The 20042-nt window shown below is 43.0% G+C and overlaps 1 protein-coding gene across 1 annotated transcript in view; it reads left to right on the forward strand.

The window, feature by feature from the left end:
* Nucleotides 1-889: 889 nt before the first annotated feature.
* MRPS5 (mitochondrial ribosomal protein S5) overlaps nucleotides 890-20042 on the forward strand; it is a 55402-nt gene continuing 36249 nt past the window's right edge. The window contains exons 1-3 of the mRNA XM_020794782.3: nucleotides 890-2289; nucleotides 14608-14745; nucleotides 16618-16743. Of these exons, the coding sequence (XP_020650441.3) occupies nucleotides 2088-2289; nucleotides 14608-14745; nucleotides 16618-16743 (466 nt within the window). The 5' untranslated portion in view covers nucleotides 890-2087. The remainder of the gene's footprint in view (nucleotides 2290-14607; nucleotides 14746-16617; nucleotides 16744-20042) is intronic.

Here is a 20042-nt window from a genome sequence, read left to right on the forward strand (position 1 = left end):
CTGTGTGGGGTGGTGGCTGCCTTTCTGCCACTGATCAGCTGATTGTCAGCTGGTAGGCAGAATGGTGCTTTTTTGATTTTTGTTTTTAATACAAAGTACGAATAAAAACAGGTAAATATTCATCTTTTCATATTCATGGAGGTCTCTGGAACCCACAAATAGAGGTCGACAGATATTTAACAAATTGGCTATATTTGTCGGGAAAACCAATTTGTTAAATATCCATCGATCTCTATTTGTATATTCGTCCCCATCTCTAGTTTTCAGTTCTATGCCACATTTCCAATGAAGGGGCCCAAGGTGGCTCATTAAAAAATAATCTAACTAAACCAATAGCACAGAAGATTAAAAGCTGCCCAATTACTTGTTAAAATCTTGTCTAAAACATTTGGTTTTCCTGTTTCCCCAGATGAAGAGTGAGGTGGCTAACGTAGCCTCCCAGAGGAGGGTGTTCCATAATCTGGAAGCAGCCACAGAGGAAAGCTATCTTTTGTGTTCCCATCAGACATGCCTGTGAAAATGGTGGGATTGAGAGAAGGGTCTTCATACAGGAAACTATGGTCCTTCAAATATCCTGGGCCAAACCATGGACCATATGTCTATGGTCAAAGCTCAGATGATGGGCCGACATCCAGTCTACCACTGTATCAGAGACTGTCTATGTGGCTTGCATAGCGTTATCTCAGCCAGATGTAGTAAAGAAATAGGACTGGGTTTCATCAGCATACTGAGGCCATTCTTCTCCCGGCTTTTTAGATTTTAATTAGCTATGGGGAAAGAACAGGGCCCTACTGGATCCCATAACACATATGTCAGTTGCCTTCTTCCTACAACTATCATGATCTGGAGTTGGTCTTGCCCGTGGAGTCTGCATAGGGTGCTTTTTTGGGGTGGAGGGGAATTAACTTTGCTGCTGTTTCAACCATTCAGAATCCAAATGTTTTGCCAGTCTCAGTGTCCAGCCACCCTGTGATTTTTTTTCCTCCCACCACAGTCAGACATAAACCAGAAAGGTTCCTATAAGAATGGCATATTTAAGAAAAAAAGATGAAGCACATTATCACATTATATAATTTTTGGGGGTTTACTTGGAAGCAACAACTTGGAAAAATACTTCAGGAAATCTTGAACATCTGCCACTACATTAACTGTTTCCCTATAGAAGAAAAAGGTGTCTGCCTGCTATAACCTTATAAAATTAGGAAATCAGGAATACCTGCCAGACTGCCCCTAGGGCATCACTCCATATTTTGCCTTGCAGAGCCAAACATGAACCAAAGGGTTCATGAGGCCTGGGACAGGTATGATGTCGGGGAACATGCAGCCTCTAAATGACCCACCAATGTGTACACAAAACTCGGAGCCACAAATGAGACTTGTGAAATCTGTGATAGTTCTGTTTTATATATATATTATTTATATATATAAACCAGGAGAACTATCATAGATTTCGCCATCTGTGTGTGCAGGAACACACACAAGAGGTCAAATCATCTGGCACACATCAAGCACTTTCGTAACGAACCACAGCAGCTTCTGTGACTGATTTTATGTACAGTAATGCTAAATATCCAATAGGATTCTGCTCCATATTTTTTAAAAAATAAATAAATACAGGTACATAAAAAAGGACCCAAATCCTTACCAATGCATAAAGCATTGAAAAGTGCATTAAAATAGTTTAGATTGGCATCACAGATAGGTTCTCTGGCTCACCCATTCCTAAAATCAACCTTAACTTATTAACACTGTCCACAGTACAGTTCGTTTTGGGTGAATCGGTTACCAAAATCCTCCAAGTACAGTAATTCTTCTGAGCTCCAGCATACAGGGGCCACTCAGAGCCCCGCACATGGGGGAATCCACACGGCTTTCGAACCCAACCAGGAAATGAACAAAACACCGCAAACGACCGTAACCCTTTGGACAATGAACGGCGCCCCCTTCTTTTTTTTTTTGCTCCCTGTGCTCGGAACAGTGTCGGGGTCCTTCCTACCTAGAAACCCGCGGAGGGGGGGGAGAGGCTGTCTACATTACTGCCTGTTCTGGCGCCGGCCACCTACAACTGAACCTTTTAATTTCCGTTTATGGCCGTATGTCCTGGGCGTTGCAAAACGGAGCGGGTGGCCTTAGTGACCTGGAAATCGAGGGAAGGGAAGGGAAAGGGAGGGGGAAATAAAGCGCTCACAGTACGGTGGCCACGAGGGAACAAGAAGAAAATGGCGGCCGCCTTAGCATCGGCGGCCCAAAGAGTCTGCAGCCCCTGGATCTGGAGAACCGCGTGGAGAGGTGAAGTCTCTTTCCTATTTCTTGCTTCTGAGGCGAGATCGGGGAGCTTTTCGCGGACCGACAGCACGAAGGCGCTTGCCTGACTCTTCTTTCCCCGGGGGGGGGGTTGCTCGTTGTCCCCCCCCCTCACTGGCTTCTCCGTCCGAGTGCTTGCTTGCAAACCCCATCACGCCTCCCTGCCCACCAGCGCCCCGATCTTGGAGTGCTGAGAGTATCAGGGTTGCTTGGAGGCTGGTAAAGGTACAGTACAAAGAAGGTCGCCCCAGTGGTCAAGCAGCCGCCAGAACGCCTTGATCAGGGAAGGCTATTTTTCCTGGAGGTTGTGGTCTGTGTGTGGGGAGGGGGAGAGAGGATAGATAGGCGTAGTAGACGTTTATGTGGTGTGGGGGACAAATTTTTTTCTTATTCTCCTCCTCACGTAATGCAAGGGCCTGGGGTGATTCCCTGAATCAGAGTGTGTGAGATAAAGGAGAAAGGACATGTATTTAAAATGTGGGTATCGCTAGCCAGGGAAAGAGGGATGGCTAGCCAGGTTTGGATGCCTTCAAAAAGGGCTTGGACCTGGGGCATGATCACGTTGGTAGATGTATATATGTGTATGTATTTAGTCCTTCCCCTGGACATGGAACAACTGATTGGTTAAAAATTGGGAAAGGAGTACGACAAGGCTGTATATTGTCCCCCAGCTTATTTAACTTATATGGAGAATACATCATGCGGAAGGCTGGAATGGAAGAAACCCAAGCCGGAATTAAGATTGCCGGAAGAAATATCAACAACCTCAGATATGCAGATGATACCACTCTGATGGCAGAAGGTGAGGAGGAATTAAAGAACCTTGTAATGAGAGTGAAAGAGGAGAGTGCAAAAATGGTCTGAAACTCAACATCAAAAAAACTAAGATCATGGCCACTGGTCCCATCACCTCCTGGGAAATAGAAGGGGAAGACATGGAGGCAGTGACAGATTTTATTTTCCTGGGCTCCATGATCACTGCAGATGGTGACAGCAGCCACGAAATTAAAAGACGCCTGCTTCTTAGGAGGAAAGTGATGACAAATCTTGAGAGCATCTTAAAAAGCAGAGACATCACATTGCCAACAAAAGTCCGAATAGTAAAAGCTATGGTTTTTCCTGTAGTGATGTATGGAAGTGAGAGCTGGACCATAAAGAAAGCAGACCGCCAAAGAATTGATGCCTTTGAATTGTGGTGCTGGAGGAGGCTCTTGAGAATCCCCTGGACTGCAAGGAGAACAAACCTATCAATTCTAAAGGAAATCAAACCTGAGTGCTCACTTGAAGTATAGATCCTGAAGCTGAGGCTCCAATACTTTGGCCATCTCATGAGAAGAGAGGACTGCCTGGAAAAGACCTTAATGTTGGGAAAGTGTGAAGGCAAGAGGAGAAGGGGATGACAGAGGATGAGACGGTTGGACAGTGTCACCGAAGCAACCAACATGAATCTGACCCAACTCCGGGAGGCAGTGGAAGGCAGGAGGGCCTGGCGTGCTCTGGTCCATGGGCTCACGAAGAGTCGGACACGACTAAACGACTAAACAAACAATTTAGTCCTTATCACTTTGTGGGTAGCATAGATAGGAGGGGTTTTTGTTTTGCTCTCTCCTGTCCTCCCTGTGGGCTTCCCCAAGGCTACTGGTTGGCCCTCCCCCAGTGTAAACAAGGATCCTGGGTTAGATAGGCTTTTGGTCTACTTCCTCTTGATTCTCCTGATATATCATATTAAGTATATCGCTTAACATGGTATACATTACAAGGAATAGGACTTTGTTTGAACTCAGTTGTGGAGCTCCTAAGGGAAGTTAAGCTGGCTTCATCTGTACTAAGTGTCCAACAGGCGGCTGAAACTGTATTGTTCTGAGATGCCTTTGGTCACCAGGATTTTGATTGTGAGAGTTTTAAGCTGTTTTTAGAGAATGCTTGGATCTGTTTTGAATCATTTTCATCTGCTCTGCAGAAAAGCAATAAACAAGTGCTTGAAATAAAACAGATAGGAAGTCAGCCCTGAGATACTTAGTGTGGTGGTCTGGTAGTTCTTTTTGTTTAGAGCATAATAGCAAGACTACACCTCCCAAGAAACGCTGGGAAGGTTTCCTTTTTTTACAGGAAGTAGGCCCAAGACAGTCTGGAGGATAGGGCCCCTTCCAAATGTCTTGGTTTGTTTCTGTGGGCTGAAACACCCACAATTCTATCCGGGGTTTTTTTGGAGAATTCTGGGAGATGCTGTTGGGAGGGCAGGGAAGAAGCAACGGGCCCATCTCTGTTGACCAGTTAGGTTTTAGCTTAAAGAGGTTTGCTCAGGTAGGGCTAACCTCTGTATTTTATTCAGGCTGATAAAAAGGTTGAGAAGCAGCTAAGAGAGCTGTTCATAAGAAAGTTGGTGAGCAGTTAGCAGTCTACTTCCTACTGCTATGCTGAATAAGTTGCCTGTTATGAATTAAGTATTGCCTGTGAAAGACAGCACCAAGCTTCGTCTCCCGTTGGGAGTATTGAAAATAAGCTTCAATTTCACTTGTTGAACCTGTTTCAGATTACGTTTATATCCAGGTCAGGATGTAGGTGGATTACAGAAACCTATTAATATTAAATGTGGAAAAGTGTAACACAAGTTTTATAATGCCAACAGTATAAAATACAATTCTTTTCCATTTGAAGTAGAAAGAGTAAGTAAAGGTAAAGGTTCCGCTTGATAATTTTTGTCCAGTTGTGTTCGACTCTAGGAGGCGGTGCTCATCCCCGTTTCCAAGCCATAGAGCCAGCGTTTGTCCAAAGACAATCTTCCGTGGTCACATGGCCAGTGCAACTTAGACACGGAATGCTGTTACCTTCCCACCGAGGAGGTCCCTATTTATCTACTTGCATTTGCATGCTTTCGAACCGCTAGGTTGGCGGGAGCTGGGACAAGCGACGGCCGCTCACTCCGTCATGTGGATTCGATCTTACGACCGCTTGGTCTTCTGATCCTGCAGCACAGGCTTCTGCGGTTTAGGCCGCAGCGCCACCACGTCCCTAGAAAGAGTATACTGTATAAATTTTTCGTCCCTGCTGGCATCAGTCTCTTGGCTTCAATGGGGGATTGTCATACTTAGGTAAAGGTTCCCCTTGACATTTAGTCCAGTTGTGTCCGACTCTAGGGGGCGGTGCTCATCCCCATTTCCAATCCGTAGAGCCAGCGTTTGTCCATAGACAGTTTCCATGGTCAAGTAGCCAGCACAATTAGACACGGAATGCCATTACCTTCTCACCGCGGTGGTACCTATTTATCTACTTGCATTTTCACATGCTTTCAGATTGTTAGATTGGCAGGAGCTGGGACAAGCGATGGGAGCTCACTCTGTCGCATGGATTCTGTCTAAGGCAAACAGATTGCAGTTTAGTTTGAAATGAGCCTCACGGTGTGGTTAAGCTGCAATATTGTAGTGAAGATTCTGCTTATAACCTGAGTTCATTCTTGTGCTCAGGTATCCAGTTCAAGGCTGACTCAATCTTTCATCCTTCTGAGGTCAGTAAAATGAATGCTCACCTCACTGAGGGGGACGATGTGTAGCCTGCATAATTAAATTGTAAATTGCCCAGAGAGTCCTTTAAGCACTATGGGGCAGTATATAAGCAGCACACTTTGCTTTTAATTTAGATTTTAATCTAAAACTGAAAGCAGCAGCATATTTACCTGGCTGGAAGCCCAGTTCGATAAAATGATACTTCCTTCTGAATGAACATAGGTAGGATTTATGTGCAGTAGACTGAGATCTGAATGAGGAAAACGGATCCCTAGTGAGTCAAATGACCTATCTAACTTTGTGTTAATTGCACTGACGAGCAGCAGTTTTCCAGAGTTTGAGGCTTGAATCTTTATCAGACCTGCTGGAGGCACTAGAATTGAAACCGGCAGCCTTTTATGCAAAATGCACACTGCTCAGCCCCTCCCATTCAGGTCTTTGTTTAGAACAGGGGTGTCCAACCTTTTACCTTCCCTGGGCCACATTAGAAGATGCAAATTTGGTTTGGGCCGCACATACATTTGGTTTGGGCCGCATGGGGGGCAGCCCTAGCCGTCCTCTGCAGCCCCACTCCAAGCGCACTTACAGGCAGCTGCGATCTCAGACAGCAAATGCTGCCAGCTTTGACTCCAGCGGCTTTATGGGGCCAGGAGGGGGTCCACCTATTGACGGGGATGGCACAGTGCAGTCACGCAGCCCCCCTGTCCCCTCCCCTCCCACTCCTTCCTTCCTTCCCTCTCTCCCCCTCTACTGTTGTGACATGCCCCGGCCACATTCCGGCCGCAAGTGCCGGCAATGTAACTTGAAACTTTGGAATTTCTTTAAAAATAAAAAATTGCACTGGGCCACATTACTAGCTGACCTGGGCCGCATGCGGCCCTTGGGCCGCAGGTTGGACAAGCCTGGTTTAGAATTTACACAATGGGTCTGGGGAACATGGAAACTTCAGCAACAACTGCCATCATCTACCTCTGAAGAGCCATATGTGCCCTCGCCCTTCATTTAAGGGTGAATCATTATTTGTTTAAATAAATCGTACGTTGAATCCTATGTATTTATTTAGAAATGAATTCCATTGAGTTTAATAGGATTTGTTTCTTATTTATTTATTTATTTAATTTTTATACTGCTCCCATTAGTGCCAAATCACTATTCTGTGCAGTTTAAAATAAAAGGCACAAACAAAATAATAAAAACAATATACCAATGAAACCACATAGGTAAGGTGGTTTCATTGGTATATTGTTTTTATTAATAAAGGAATAAAGGGCACTGGAACAATGATGGAACTCGTCGTCGTTTAGTCGTTTAGTCATGTCCGACTCTTCGTGACCCCATGGACCAGAGCACGCCAGGCCGTCCTGTCTTTCATTGCCTCCCGGAGTTGTGTCAAATTCATTCTGGTAGCTTCGCAGACACTGTCTGGCCATCTCATCCTCGGTCGTCCCCTTCTCTTGCCTTGACACTTTCCTAACATCAAGGTCTTTTCCAGGGAGTCTTCTCTTCTCATGAGATGGCCAAAGTACTGGAGCCTCAGCTTCAGGATCTGTCCTTCCAATGAGCACTCAGGCTTGATTTCCTTTAGAATGGATAGGTTTGTTGTCCTTGCAGTCCAGAGGACTCTCAAGAGCCTCCTCCAGCACCACAATTCAAAGGCATCAATTCTTTGGCGGTCAGCTTTCTTTATGGTCCAGCTCTCACTTCCATACATCACTACAGGAAAAACCATAGCTTTGACTATTCGGACTTTCGTTGGCAAGGTGATGATGTCTCTGCTTTTTAGGATGCTGTCAAGGTTTGTCATCGCTTTCCTCCCAAGAAGCAAGCGTCTTTTAATTTCGGGGCTGCTGTCTCCATCTGCAGTGATCATGGAGCCCAAGAAAGTAAAATCTGTCACTACCTCCATATCTTTCCCTTCTATTTCCCAGGAGGTGATGGGACCAGTGGCCATGATCTTTTTTTTTTCTTTCTTTCTTTTTTTTTCTTTTTTTTTTTTTTTGATGTTGAGCTTAAGACCATTTTTTGCACTCTCCTCTTTCACCCTCATTACAAGGCTCCTTAATTCCTCCTCACTTTCTGCCATCAGAGTGGTATCATCTGCATATCGGAGGTTGTTGATATTTCTTCTGGCAATTTTGATTCCGACTTGCGATTCCTCCAGTCCAGCCTTTCGCATGATGTATTCTGCATATAAGTTGAATAAGCAGGGGGACAATATACAGTCTTGTCGTACTCCTTTCCCAATTTTAACCAATCAGTTGTTCCATATCCAGTTCTAACTGTTGCTTCCTGTCCCACATATCGGTTTCTCAAGAGATGGATAAGGTGGTGAGGCACTCCCATTTCTTTAAGGACTTCCCATAGTTTGTTGTGGTCCATACCGTCAAAAGCTTTTGCATAGTCAATGAAGCAGAAGTAGATATTTTTTCTGGAAATCTCTGGCTTTCTCTATAACCCAGCGCATGTTAGCAATTTGGTCTCTACTTCCTCTACCCCTTCGGAATCCAGCTTGTACCTCTGGGAGTTCTTGGTCCTCATACTGTTGAAGCCTACCTTGTAGGATTTTGAGCATAACCTTGCTAGTGTGTGAAATGAGTGAGTGAAAATAAAAATAACAATATCAATAAATTAGTAAGTGCCCCGGGATTCCTGGATAACCAATGATCAGTTTGAAAATCATACAGAAGCATTTTTAAAAGAACATTATTATTATTTCCATGCGTACACCAAAATTGGGAGACAGACTCAAAATCACTTTAAATATCTGCTGAAATCTGTGTTAGAAGATGAGTCTAGTATACTGTAAAAGTGGAAGATTGTTTTAAAACCATTAAGTTTGTTCTAGTACCTACAGTTACCCTGAGGTCAGAAGTCTCCTGTTCCTATATGAGGAAATTAGCTGCTTTGGTTAGCATCCCATGCCTGAAAATATTAAGTCAGGCCATTGGTTCTTTTGGCCATCATCCTCTTGATTTGCTTCTCCTTAAGCCAGGAAATGTAAAAGTAGGCTGCCCTTGAAGAGGTTTGCCCCCATCTTAGGAAGACTTGGTATTAGAAGCTGAGGCATCCTTTAGCTTGAATTTTCGGAATCTAAATTAACTAAACAAAGAGCACCAATTTGATCATGTTGTTATGTTTTGAAGTGAGAAATGTTTTTTCCCCATGTTGTGTCCTAGAATCAGACAAGCACACATTATTCTGAAGCAGATGCAAAGTTGTGATTAACTAAGCCATACATTCCTTCAGGGGCTTCTTGTGTAATGTATTTCTTACGTTTAGAATACAATTTCCTTATTTTGCCTTTTTGGTTTCTGTTCAGAAAACATAAGGTGAAGGAGTTCACTGCCTTCTGGAAAATAAAATTAATATGACTGGATGGTTTTTGGAGCTGCAATCTTGCAGTTAAACAGATTTCTGTTTACATTCACTCTGCGAACATTGCAGCTGTTTTAGCCTGGGGTTTTCCGTTCAGAATCATAAGTAAAGGGTATTATGTAGCTATAGACAGAGGTTACTCCCTCCACTATGCCTATACATGAGCAGTAGCTGTTTTCTTGGGCATCTCTGGGTTCTACATGTTGGGATACTAATGATACAAACTGTTGATTCTCAGTTGTGTATCAGAGAACCCCAAGATTCCATGGAGAACTTGTTCATATTTTCTCCAGTGAGAAGATAGGTAATGCTAGACAGATTATCCCCAATGGGAAGACTGTTATACAGTTATTTGGATTACAACTCCCAGCATATGTCTAAGCTCACCAGGAGCAAAGTACTGAATTTTTCATAGTCTATTATTAATGGAATCGACTGTTAGAACAAATGAATGCAGAATGACAACCAGGACAAAGTTATAGTGATAGGAACATGCTTTTATATCAAATTGGTTGGCCTAAGTGATTATGATAATTATAGTTATTCATTCTGTAAGCAACACTGAAATTAGTTACATGTTGTTGTTGTTGCTTAGTTGTTAAGTCGTGTCTGACTCATCGTGACCCCATGGACCAGAGCACACAAGGCCCTCCTGTCTTCCACTGCCTCCCAGAGTTGGGTCAAATTCACGTTGGTAGCTTCGATGACACTGTCCAACCATCTCATCCTCGGTCTTCCCCTTCTCCTCTTCCCTTCACACTTTTCCAACATCAAAGTCTTTTCCAAGGAGTCTTCTCTTCTCATGAGATGGCCAAAGTACTGGAGCCTCAGCTTCAGGATCTGTCCTTCCAATGAGCACTCGGGGTTGATTTCCTTCAGAATGGACAGGTTTGTTCTTCTTGCAGTCCAGGGGACTCTCAAGAGTCTCCTCCAGCACCACAATTCAAAAGCATCAGTTCTTCGGCAGTCAGCTTTCTTTATGGTCCAGCTTTCACTTCCATACATCACTACTGGAACAACCAGAGCTTTGACTATGCGGACCTTTGTCGGCAAGGTGATGTCTCTGTTTTTTAAGATGCTGTCGAGTTTTGTCATTGCTTTTCTCCCAAGAAGCAGCGTCTTTTAGTTTCGTGGCTGCTGTCACCAGCTGCAGTGATCATGGAGCCCAAGAGAGTAAAATCTGTCACTGCCTCCAGATCTTCCCCTTCTGTTTACCAGGAGGTGATGGGACCAGTGGCCATGATCTTAGTTTTTTTTATGTTGAGCTTACATACCAGTGTTGTAACTCATCAAGGAGCCACGTTTCCTTCTAATTGCCTTTCTATGCAGTTAGCTGTACTGGTCCTGTTGAAATCAATTCCTATATTGAACAGGTTTTTATCCATTATTGTTGTTGTTTTTTAGAATCCTGTTTAGTATTTAGCTATTGAGCTCCTCCTTGGACACAACTCCTCCTCCTCCCTCATTATAATTCTCTTGGCTTGTTTGAGCAAATAGTTTGCCTGTATCAGGTTTCTAGTGCCTGGCAGTCACATCTTTGGATTCAAGTGGGACAGAAGCATGATCCAAACAAGGACCAGAGGAAGATGCATTCTGAATCCTAGGAAAGAATTACCCCTTGCTGAAGGAGTGCTTTAATAGGTCCTGCTGGGCAGGGATTGGCCCTTCAGATCAACGGACAATGCCTAGACAGGTTGGTGCTGCAACCTATATGATGTTTTTTCATCTGACAGCTAACTCTAGAACTACAGTGCTTGGTAGCATAGAAGGCATAAGACGCCAATGGCTTAGTGAGTCCAGTTGTGCCTTATTATTTTCTTTTTACGTCCTCCGGATGCTGATACTCTTAAACAGGATAAGCTACATTTCTTTACATAAGTACATGGAGATAAAACAAAGTCTTCAGATTCAGAGTTGAATCATCATAGTTGTTTCTTTCTTGCAAGGGGAAGGATATGTGTACCTGCTGACAAATGGAAAGAAAGAATTTGCTCTTCCTGAAGCAGTGTTCTCACCTTCTTGATGGAAGTCTCTATTCCTAGAAAACGGAGGCCATGGGAACAACATTAAATGGAAGCACGAGTGTCTTACAGTGGGGTCTCTACTTAAGAACTTAATCCGTATTGGAAGGTGGTTCTCAAGTGGAAAAGTTCTTATGTAGAATCTGCATTTCCCATAGGAATGCATTGAAAACCATTTAATCCGTATCTGCTCTTTTCCATCCATAGAAACTAATGGGAAGCTGCTATTCCGCCTTCTACCACTAGAGGGGGATTTTTTTCTTTTTTTTCCCCTTAGGTCAGGGAACAGTGTTAAAAGCACTTCTGACGAAGCTAATTTTGAAGCAATGGACTGAAAACCAATTAATCCGTTCTGGCTGTTTTTTTTTTATGTAGAGGTGCGTTCGTACATTGAAGCATTAGTTCCCATAGGAACTAATGCAAAGCTGGTTAATACGTACTCTACCACTAGGGGGAGAACTTTTTTTAACCTAAGATGACCTAAGGTTAAAAAAAGAGCAGAAAAGTTTTTTTTTCCTGTTCTTATCTGAGATTCTTCTCTCAGCTGTCACAATCAACTCAGCTGTATTCTAACTATACATGTTTCTACAGCTCTGATCCTGATAAATACAGTGGTGCCTCGCATAACGTTTTTAATTGGTTCCAAAAAAAACCCTTATGCGAAAAAAACTTTATGCAAAACACCATTTCCCATAGAGATGCATTGGAGACCGGTTAATCCGTTCCAATAGGCACGGATTGCCGTCCTTAAGCGAAAAAACCCATAGGAAACATGGTTAAACGATACAATGTATCCTCCATTGGAATGTATTGTAGCTGACTCAATATGTTTCAATGGCTTTGCGAAGTCAATTTTTGCAAAATTAAGTGTGTCATAAAAGGGTCAAAAATGGTTTTAAATGCTTGGATTAGCTTCTGCACCCTCTAAAACGGATGCAAAAGTTAATTTGGCTTTGATCTGACTTTTCGTTAATTAATGGTGAATTTTTTCCCCCCAACTTTTGACAGCTGTCAAAATCTGACAGCTCCATTATTTCCTATGGGGGAAGAAAAAATTCACAAAAAATTAATGAAGACTCAGCAACTGTTCTAAATTCTTGGGTTCGTTAGAGGACCCCCTAAGTTGTGTGCAAACCTGATTTGGCTTTGATCTGAACTTTTGTTAATTTTTTGTAAATTGTTTTCTCCCCCATAGGAAAGCATGGAGCTGTCAGATTTTGACAGGTCCATTGGTTCCTATGGGCCAAAAAACAAAAATTCACAAAAAATTAACGAAAAGTCAGATCAAAGCCAAATCAGGTTTGCACATGTCTTAAGGGGTCCTCTAACAAATCCAAGCATTTAGAACTGTTTTTGACCCTTCTAAGACACTTTTTTAATTGGAAAAAAAAACATCGTTAAGTGAAGCAGGGGACCTAAAACAAAAAACGTTAAGTGAAGCATGGTCCCAAAAACGCTATGCAAAAATCGCCCATAGGGAAAAACGTTATACGAAGCACAATCTGACTCTGAAAAAATAAACGTTAAGCGAAAAAAACGTTAAACGAAGCAAACGTTATGCGAGGCACCACTGTACTTACAGAATTGTATTCAACAATTCCCTCAGGTTTGACTTAAACCTGTCAGTCTTGCTTTAGCCACTAAATACGCTGTTTGTTTTAGTAAGGCCATTGTCTGTGTCTTGAGTGTTACAAGCTGACTAAAGAGGAATTTTACTGTGGATTGAAGGAGGAAGCCTTTAATTGCAAGCCTATTCCCCAGCATTTGCCTTCTTTTGTTATTTAAATAGCCTCGTGTATTTAAACAGTCTTTGCGAGCCTTTTTTGTCATTTCAGTTATTGCTGCTAAGCAAATTGCTATTAAGGAAATTTGAAATATGCTCCTCAAAGATGATTTTAAAGTATTTTGTAATTAATATTTTTATGTTATAATGACTGGAATCCTGTCGTTTAGTATAGTAAATTGCAATTAGAATATGCCCCACTGAATCAGTGGAAATGATGGAAGACTTGACTGTCAGATCCCCACTGATTCCATGGGCCTAGCCTAGGGATGTGGTGGCACTGCGAGTTAAACTGCTGAAGCCTCTGTGCTGCAAGGTCAGAAGACCTGCAGTCGTAAGATCGAATCCACGCGGCGGAGTGAGAGCCCGTCGCTTGTCCCAGCTCCCACCAACCTAGCGGTTCGAAAGCATGCAAAATACAAAAATGCGAGTAGATAAATAGGGACCACCTCGGTGGGAAGGTAAACGGCGTTCTGTGTCTAGTCACGCTGGCCACGTGACCACGGAGGACTGTCTGCAGACAAAATGCTAGCTCTATGGCTTGGAAACTGAGATGAGCACTGTCGCCTAGAGTCGGACGTGACTGGACAAATTGTCAATGGCAACCTTTACCTTTACCTATACCAAGCAATAGGGTGTCAGCCAATTAGTAAAATGTAGTGCTTCATTTTGATTAATCTTTAGATTAGATACATCTGTGTGTATTTCATTGTTTTTTTAAAAAAAATTGCTGTGCCTTTTTCCTTCCCCTTTGTCCATGCACCTCTTTGAGTGTGTAGTCCTTGAGCAGTTGGCAAACTGGAGAAATGGTCACCACTCCCTTTGTGGCTGCCCTTCCTGGAAGAAGGGGAAGGGCTTTTTCAGCCGTGGCTCTGCAACCATAAGATCAGGCTCCTTCTCTGGAGGTCTTCAGGAAATCTGTGTAGTTCAAAAAAGAACTCTGTTCACTAGCTTTTCCATAGTTCTGAGGCTTCTGCTCTTATTAATTCCTTGTTTGGATTGAATTTTCATGGTTTTAAATATTGTGTGCTGCATTGAAAGGGTTTTATTCTTAAATCTAAAACTGCAGAGCTGGAAGGGACCCAATGGATGATCGAGTCCAACCCCTGTCAAGGGAAGGCACAACGGGGAATTGAACTCCCAACCTTTGGCTCCACAGCCAGAGACCTAAACCACTGAGCTATCCAGCAAGAGGGCTTAAAGATAATTGTGAATGAATGAGTGAATCATTAAATGACCCCAAAAATGTTTAATAGGTTTTAAACGTGGTTCCGATTAATCAGCCAACAGGAATTTAAAAGTTGTTAATTATTTTTAATATAAGAAAGTACAGAAACTGTTGAGAGCAGAATTATGTTAGGAGAGGCATTTCTCCTTTTTCTTCTTATCCGTGAGGAGGAGGGCCTGGCGTGCGCTGGTCCATGGGGTCACGAAGAGTCAGACACGACTTAACGACAACAGCAACAGCAGCGTCTTTTCTAAGAACATATATTCATACATCAGTTTTGCAGACAAAGAAAAGTTCCTTTTTCCTTCCAGGAATAAGTCATGTTTGCATAAGTTTGTGGATGAATCAATCATTTAATATTTGTGTTTGTGTGCTTTCTTTCTTTCTTTGCAGGCTGTGCCTTCATTCCATCTCATGGAGCCCATTGCCAATACACGACATTGGCAAATGCTTTACAGAAGCATTGCTATGTTTCTGCACCTCCCAGCGTCACAGTGCAACAGTACAGACAAAGCAGCTTTTTCGGCAAATGTAAGTCTTTGGAAACAATTCACAGACCTTGCAGCATGGAGCAAAGATTGTATAGTATTGCTCCCTCTCAGGGCCAAAGATGGGAAAGGTTACTTTTCTGGACTACAGCCCCCAGAATCCAAATAAGTTATAGCCTCAAAGTAAGTTTTCCCCTCTTTTGCTTTGGCCACAGTCCTGTGGGCGACTGACGTGCTTTGTATCAAACAGACGGTCTCGATTACGGTCTGCATACTTTCACTTTGTTGGTGTTCAATGCAAAGAGTCAAATGCCTCATGCATGTTGTGGTTTCCTTAGTAGACTGCTATGCTTGTGGTTCGATAAGAGCTCTAGAAGTTGGGGAAATTGCACAAAGGATCAATTCCCTTTGACGCGGTTGTGCTGTATCATGGCATGAGTTTCTGGCAAGAGATTTGAAGAAACACTTAGCTGTACAGTCACCGCAAACAGTACATTGAACGCCTCTTCTGAGGATCTAGTAGGCTCATAAAGGGAGATGCGGCCCTAGAGATCGCTTGCGCCCAAGTTGTTTAGGGATGTTTAGGCTGGAATCAACACTTTGAATTCAACTCGGAAGTGGATCAGCAGCCAGGGGAGCTGCTGTAACAGGAAGGTTATGTGATCCCTGTGACCAGCAACAGCTAGCAATCTGGCTGCTGTCTTTTGGATTCGCTAAAGTTTCCTGGCATTTATCATCGGCAGCCTTCCGTAGAGCATGTTGCAGTAACCCAGCCAGGATGTAACTAAAGCATGTGTCACCAAGGCCAGATCAGAGCTCTCAAGGCCGCCCACTGTGTTTTCGTGTCCTTTCCTCGCTTGCTGGGCAGTGAAAATGGCGGCCGCATGGAGGATTTCCGCAGAACGGTGAGTTTTTTGCCCATAGGAACGCATTAAACGTGTTTTAATGCTTTCCTATGGGCTTTTTTGGCCTGCATAGCGATGAATCCACATAGCGATGATTTTTTCAGAACGGATTATCGTCACTATGCGGGGCACCACTGTAGTAGTTGTATTCCAAACGTAGAAAACCTGGAAAGGGTGGCCATAAGTCAAAACTGTCTTGACGGCGCACAATTATTTTATATTGAACATAAAGAGATGTGCAGTAACCTTCACAGCTACTTTGTGAATGCCCCACAGTGACAGGGCAGAACTTTGTGAGGTGAAGGCAGAACCAAGAATCCTAACACATGCTTGAAGATAGGAAGGAGAAGTTGAGAGGAAGCAACACAGAACAAACCAGTTGGGAAGGGACTTTGTGACCCATCCATTTTCTCAACATCAATCAGTACTGGCCCTTTTGGTAGGCAAAATCAGATGGTTGTCTCTAGCAGATGCTAAAAGGCAACAACAAGGAAGAGCACTGTATGCAAAGCAGAGACATGTTCAACAGCCAGTCTAGCAGTTTTTTATGGGAGATAATCAGGAGTGCCATCTTGTTCTTTGCCTCAGGTAGCAGAATATCCTGGGCCAACCCACCAAAACCCATTTTTACAGATACATTTCCATATATATTTTTGCCATTTGGTAGTCTGTGATCCCTGCTTTCCCCCTTCTTGCTAAGACCTGCAGTGCTTAGCAAGAGGAGGGGGCATCTGCTAGAGCTGTGCCCCATTACTGTATGTCTATGTGCATGTATTTTTGTGTGTGTAAAATTCTTAGCTATCCAGACCCCACATACTCATTAGCTGTGAATTTGGTTTTAATCTCAGGAAATGTCCTGCAAACCAAATGAAATGCAAACTTGTGCATGGACAATTTCTTGAGACCTGGTTAGGTTTACAAGCTTCCAATTAAATGACACCTGAACATGTTGCCTCTCGCTCCCTGCCCCACTTTGAATGGCTGTTAATATGGTTTCTTCTTTATCACAGTGACAGCTGATGAAATCTGGAAAGCAGTTGTGGCACAGTCTAGTTCAAGTAAAAACAGAGCAAGAGGCAAAAGGACGAAGAAGAAGATAAAACTGAATCTCAATAGAGGCCAGATGATCGGTGAAGGTAAATTCATGCATTATGCAAAGACCCAGAAATTGCTTTATTCATATCAGTTAATCTAATGGTGAACAGAAGGAGTGACCAGGCAGGGATGCTGTCCTGTCTTGGATCAGGCTTAGTTGTCTTGATGGGGCCATTCAAATTGGATTTACCGTAATTTTTCCATGTATAAGATGATACTTTTGTCTAAAACCTTTGGACTAAAAATTGGGGGTTGTCTTATACACGGAAGTAAGCTGAAGCAAGAACAAAACAGCTCATACCTTGCCTATGCAAACAGGCCTCCTTCAATCATGAGGCTTAGTTTCCTACAGTCAGGATCCTGCAGCACTTTGATCCCTTTCCCCCTCCTCTTGCTAAGCACTGCAGGTCTTAGCAAGAAGGGGAAAAGCAGGGATCAAAGCAATTGGAACACACCTCCTTGGAGATGGAGTCTGTAAGGAGTGCTCAGATTCAACAGGGACTCGTAATGTCCGAGCATTCTGAGCCCAGAGGCTGAATAATCAAAAGTAAGTTAAGATTTCTTAATTTGCGGTTAGAAAAGGGGGTCTTATACATGGAAAAATACAGCATATCGATGTTTCCGTTAATATAAAAATGTTCACTTTATTCCAGGTAGTTTTGGGGGAAAGAGATTTTAAACACCTTGAGTCAGTACAATTCTCACCCTCCTCCATCATTTGTACCACCCTTTTCCTTTCTGCTTCCCTAATCTTCCTTTCATCCTCTTGATGTCTCCTTCAAAGTGATGTAGCACTGAAATGATGCAACACTTTGTAAAGGAAAGTGGAGATAAAGTGGATTGAACAAGAAACATATTTTCTGCCATTTCTCCACCATCCTCTTTTTCACTGAATGATGCCACCAATTTTCTTGGCTGTTTTTTCCAGCACAGCCTTTTACCTGTTTGGGGTGGGGGTGGACAGCTAAGAAGAGGTCTGGGCTGCACAATCCGAGAAAGTGCAGCAGCTGGAGGGAACTGCTGCTGCTTGCCTGCCTGCCTCCCCATTGCACCCCTTCAGCTAGGATATGGAGGAAGGAGAGAAGTGATGTCTCTTGTCTCTCTCTCTACCCAACTCCAGCAGAGCCCTGGCTGAAGGGCATATGGTTTCCACAAATGGCTCTGCCCTACTGCTCCACTTGCCCATGGCATCAGCTGGCAGAGGCACAGAAGAAGTGTGCATTTTGGTGCTGAACCCACTCAAGCTGGTAGGGCCAGGGTGCAATTTCCTGCAGAATGTGGTTGCATTATCACTATACAAAAGAGCAGTGATGTTTTTGTGCTCACAGAGCAAATCAACATTCTGTAAGGCAGTTCTAAAAATGGGAGCAGTCCAAACAAAAAAATTATAACTTTGAAACTGGACTTTGGATCAGCACCAAATATTCCCTCCTGTGCTCCATATCATTCCACTTGTTGAAAAACGTCCCTGACAATTGTTTGTGTTTGGATGAGAAGTAGTTAACTTGATGAAAGATGGATTCAGCGTCTGAATTTTTCCCTTGCTTGGTGTCACTCTGAATGGTCATGAGCTCAAGAGGGTATCCTGTAAACCATCTTGACTGCTGCTGTTGGTTTTGTCAACAGTTAGGCTGCCCTTTGTTATGTAAAGCTTGGGGTCCTTTTTCCTGCTGGCAACAAGGGCATGATACTGTGCAGCCATCTCAGGTCGTTTCCTGGTCCCTTCAGTTGTATTCCTCATTCATCAAGTGGAGGTTGGTGTTTTGTTTTGTTTTGAATTAAATCATTAAAGGAAGCTGAAGCCTCTTCAGGAGGAAATGATACTGTTCCAGACAGAATGGCATGTATGGCCAATGTATGTCGTATAACATAGGCAGTTCAGCACCTATCTGACTTAGAGCAGAGTTCAACAAAATAATTTCATGAAATAAAAAACTATTGGGAGCAGAAACAACAGAAGAGGGGATCGTGTTTCTGCTGTTCGTGGGAATAACCACACCTTGCTTAAGGAGTCAGTGTGAGCATCACCTTAGGATACACCCACCCTTGCTGTGTTGAATCACACATGCCAGAAACCAGTATAAGTGACATGAGCCGGAATGCTCCACAGGAAACAAGCACAACAATGAAAAACTCAGTAGCCTCTGCGGGTGGAGCCAAAAGATCCTAAGGTCCATGGAGAAAGACCATGGCTGGTTCAGAATTACCTTTACGTTTCCAGAAAACACATGGGACATAACTATGGCAGCAATGATCCAAAGTGTGGGATAAATTACAGTATACAGTGGTGCCTCGCATAACGTTTTTAATTGGTTACAAAAAAAGAACCTTATGCGAAAAAAACTTTATGCGAAACACCATTTCCCATAGAGATGCATTGGAAACCGGTTAATCCGTTCCAATAGGCACGGATTGCCGTCCTTAAGCGAAAAAACCCATAGGAAACATAGTTAAACGATACAATGTATCCTCCATTGGAATGTATTGTAGCTGACTCAATACGTTTCAATGGCTTTGCGAAGTCAATTTTTGCAAAATTAAGTGTGTCATAAAAGGGTCAAAAATGGTTTTAAATGCTTGGATTAGCTTCTGCACCCTCTAAAACGGATGCAAAAGTTAATTTGGCTTTGATCTGACTTTTCGTTAATTAATGGTGAATTTTTTCCCCCCAACTTTTGACAGCTGTCAAAATCTGACAGCTCCATTATTTCCTATGGGGGAAGAAAAAATTCACAAAAAATTAATGAAGACTCAGCAACTGTTCTAAATTCTTGGGTTCGTTAGAGGACCCCCTAAGTTGTGTGCAAACCTGATTTGGCTTTGATCTGAACTTTTGTTAATTTTTTGTAAATTGTTTTCTCCCCCATAGGAAAGCATGGAGCTGTCAGATTTTGACAGGTCCATTGGTTCCCATGGGCCAAAAAACAAAAATTCACAAAAAATTAACGAAAAGTCAGATCAAAGCCAAATCAGGTTTGCACATGTCTTAAGGGGTCCTCTAACGAATCCAAGCATTTAGAACCATTTTTACCCTTCTAAGACACTTTTTTAATTGAAAAAAAAAACATTGTTAAGTGAAGCAGGGGACCTAAAACAAAAAACGTTAAGCGAAGCATGGTCCCAAAAACGCTATGCGAAAATCGCCCATAGGGAAAAACATTATACGAAGCACAATCTGACTCTGAAAAAATAAACGTTAAGCGAAAAAAACGTTAAACGAAGCAAACGTTATGCGAGGCACCACTGTAGTTGCATCTTCAGTCTTGAATGGTAAGGGAACAGGACTGTCCACATGGACCAAGGACCAGCAAGGAGAGATCGGCATGCTTGGGGGAACTTG

The sequence above is a fragment of the Pogona vitticeps genome, chromosome 1 (assembly GCF_051106095.1).
Source record: "Pogona vitticeps strain Pit_001003342236 chromosome 1, PviZW2.1, whole genome shotgun sequence".
NCBI lineage: Eukaryota > Metazoa > Chordata > Lepidosauria > Squamata > Agamidae > Pogona > Pogona vitticeps.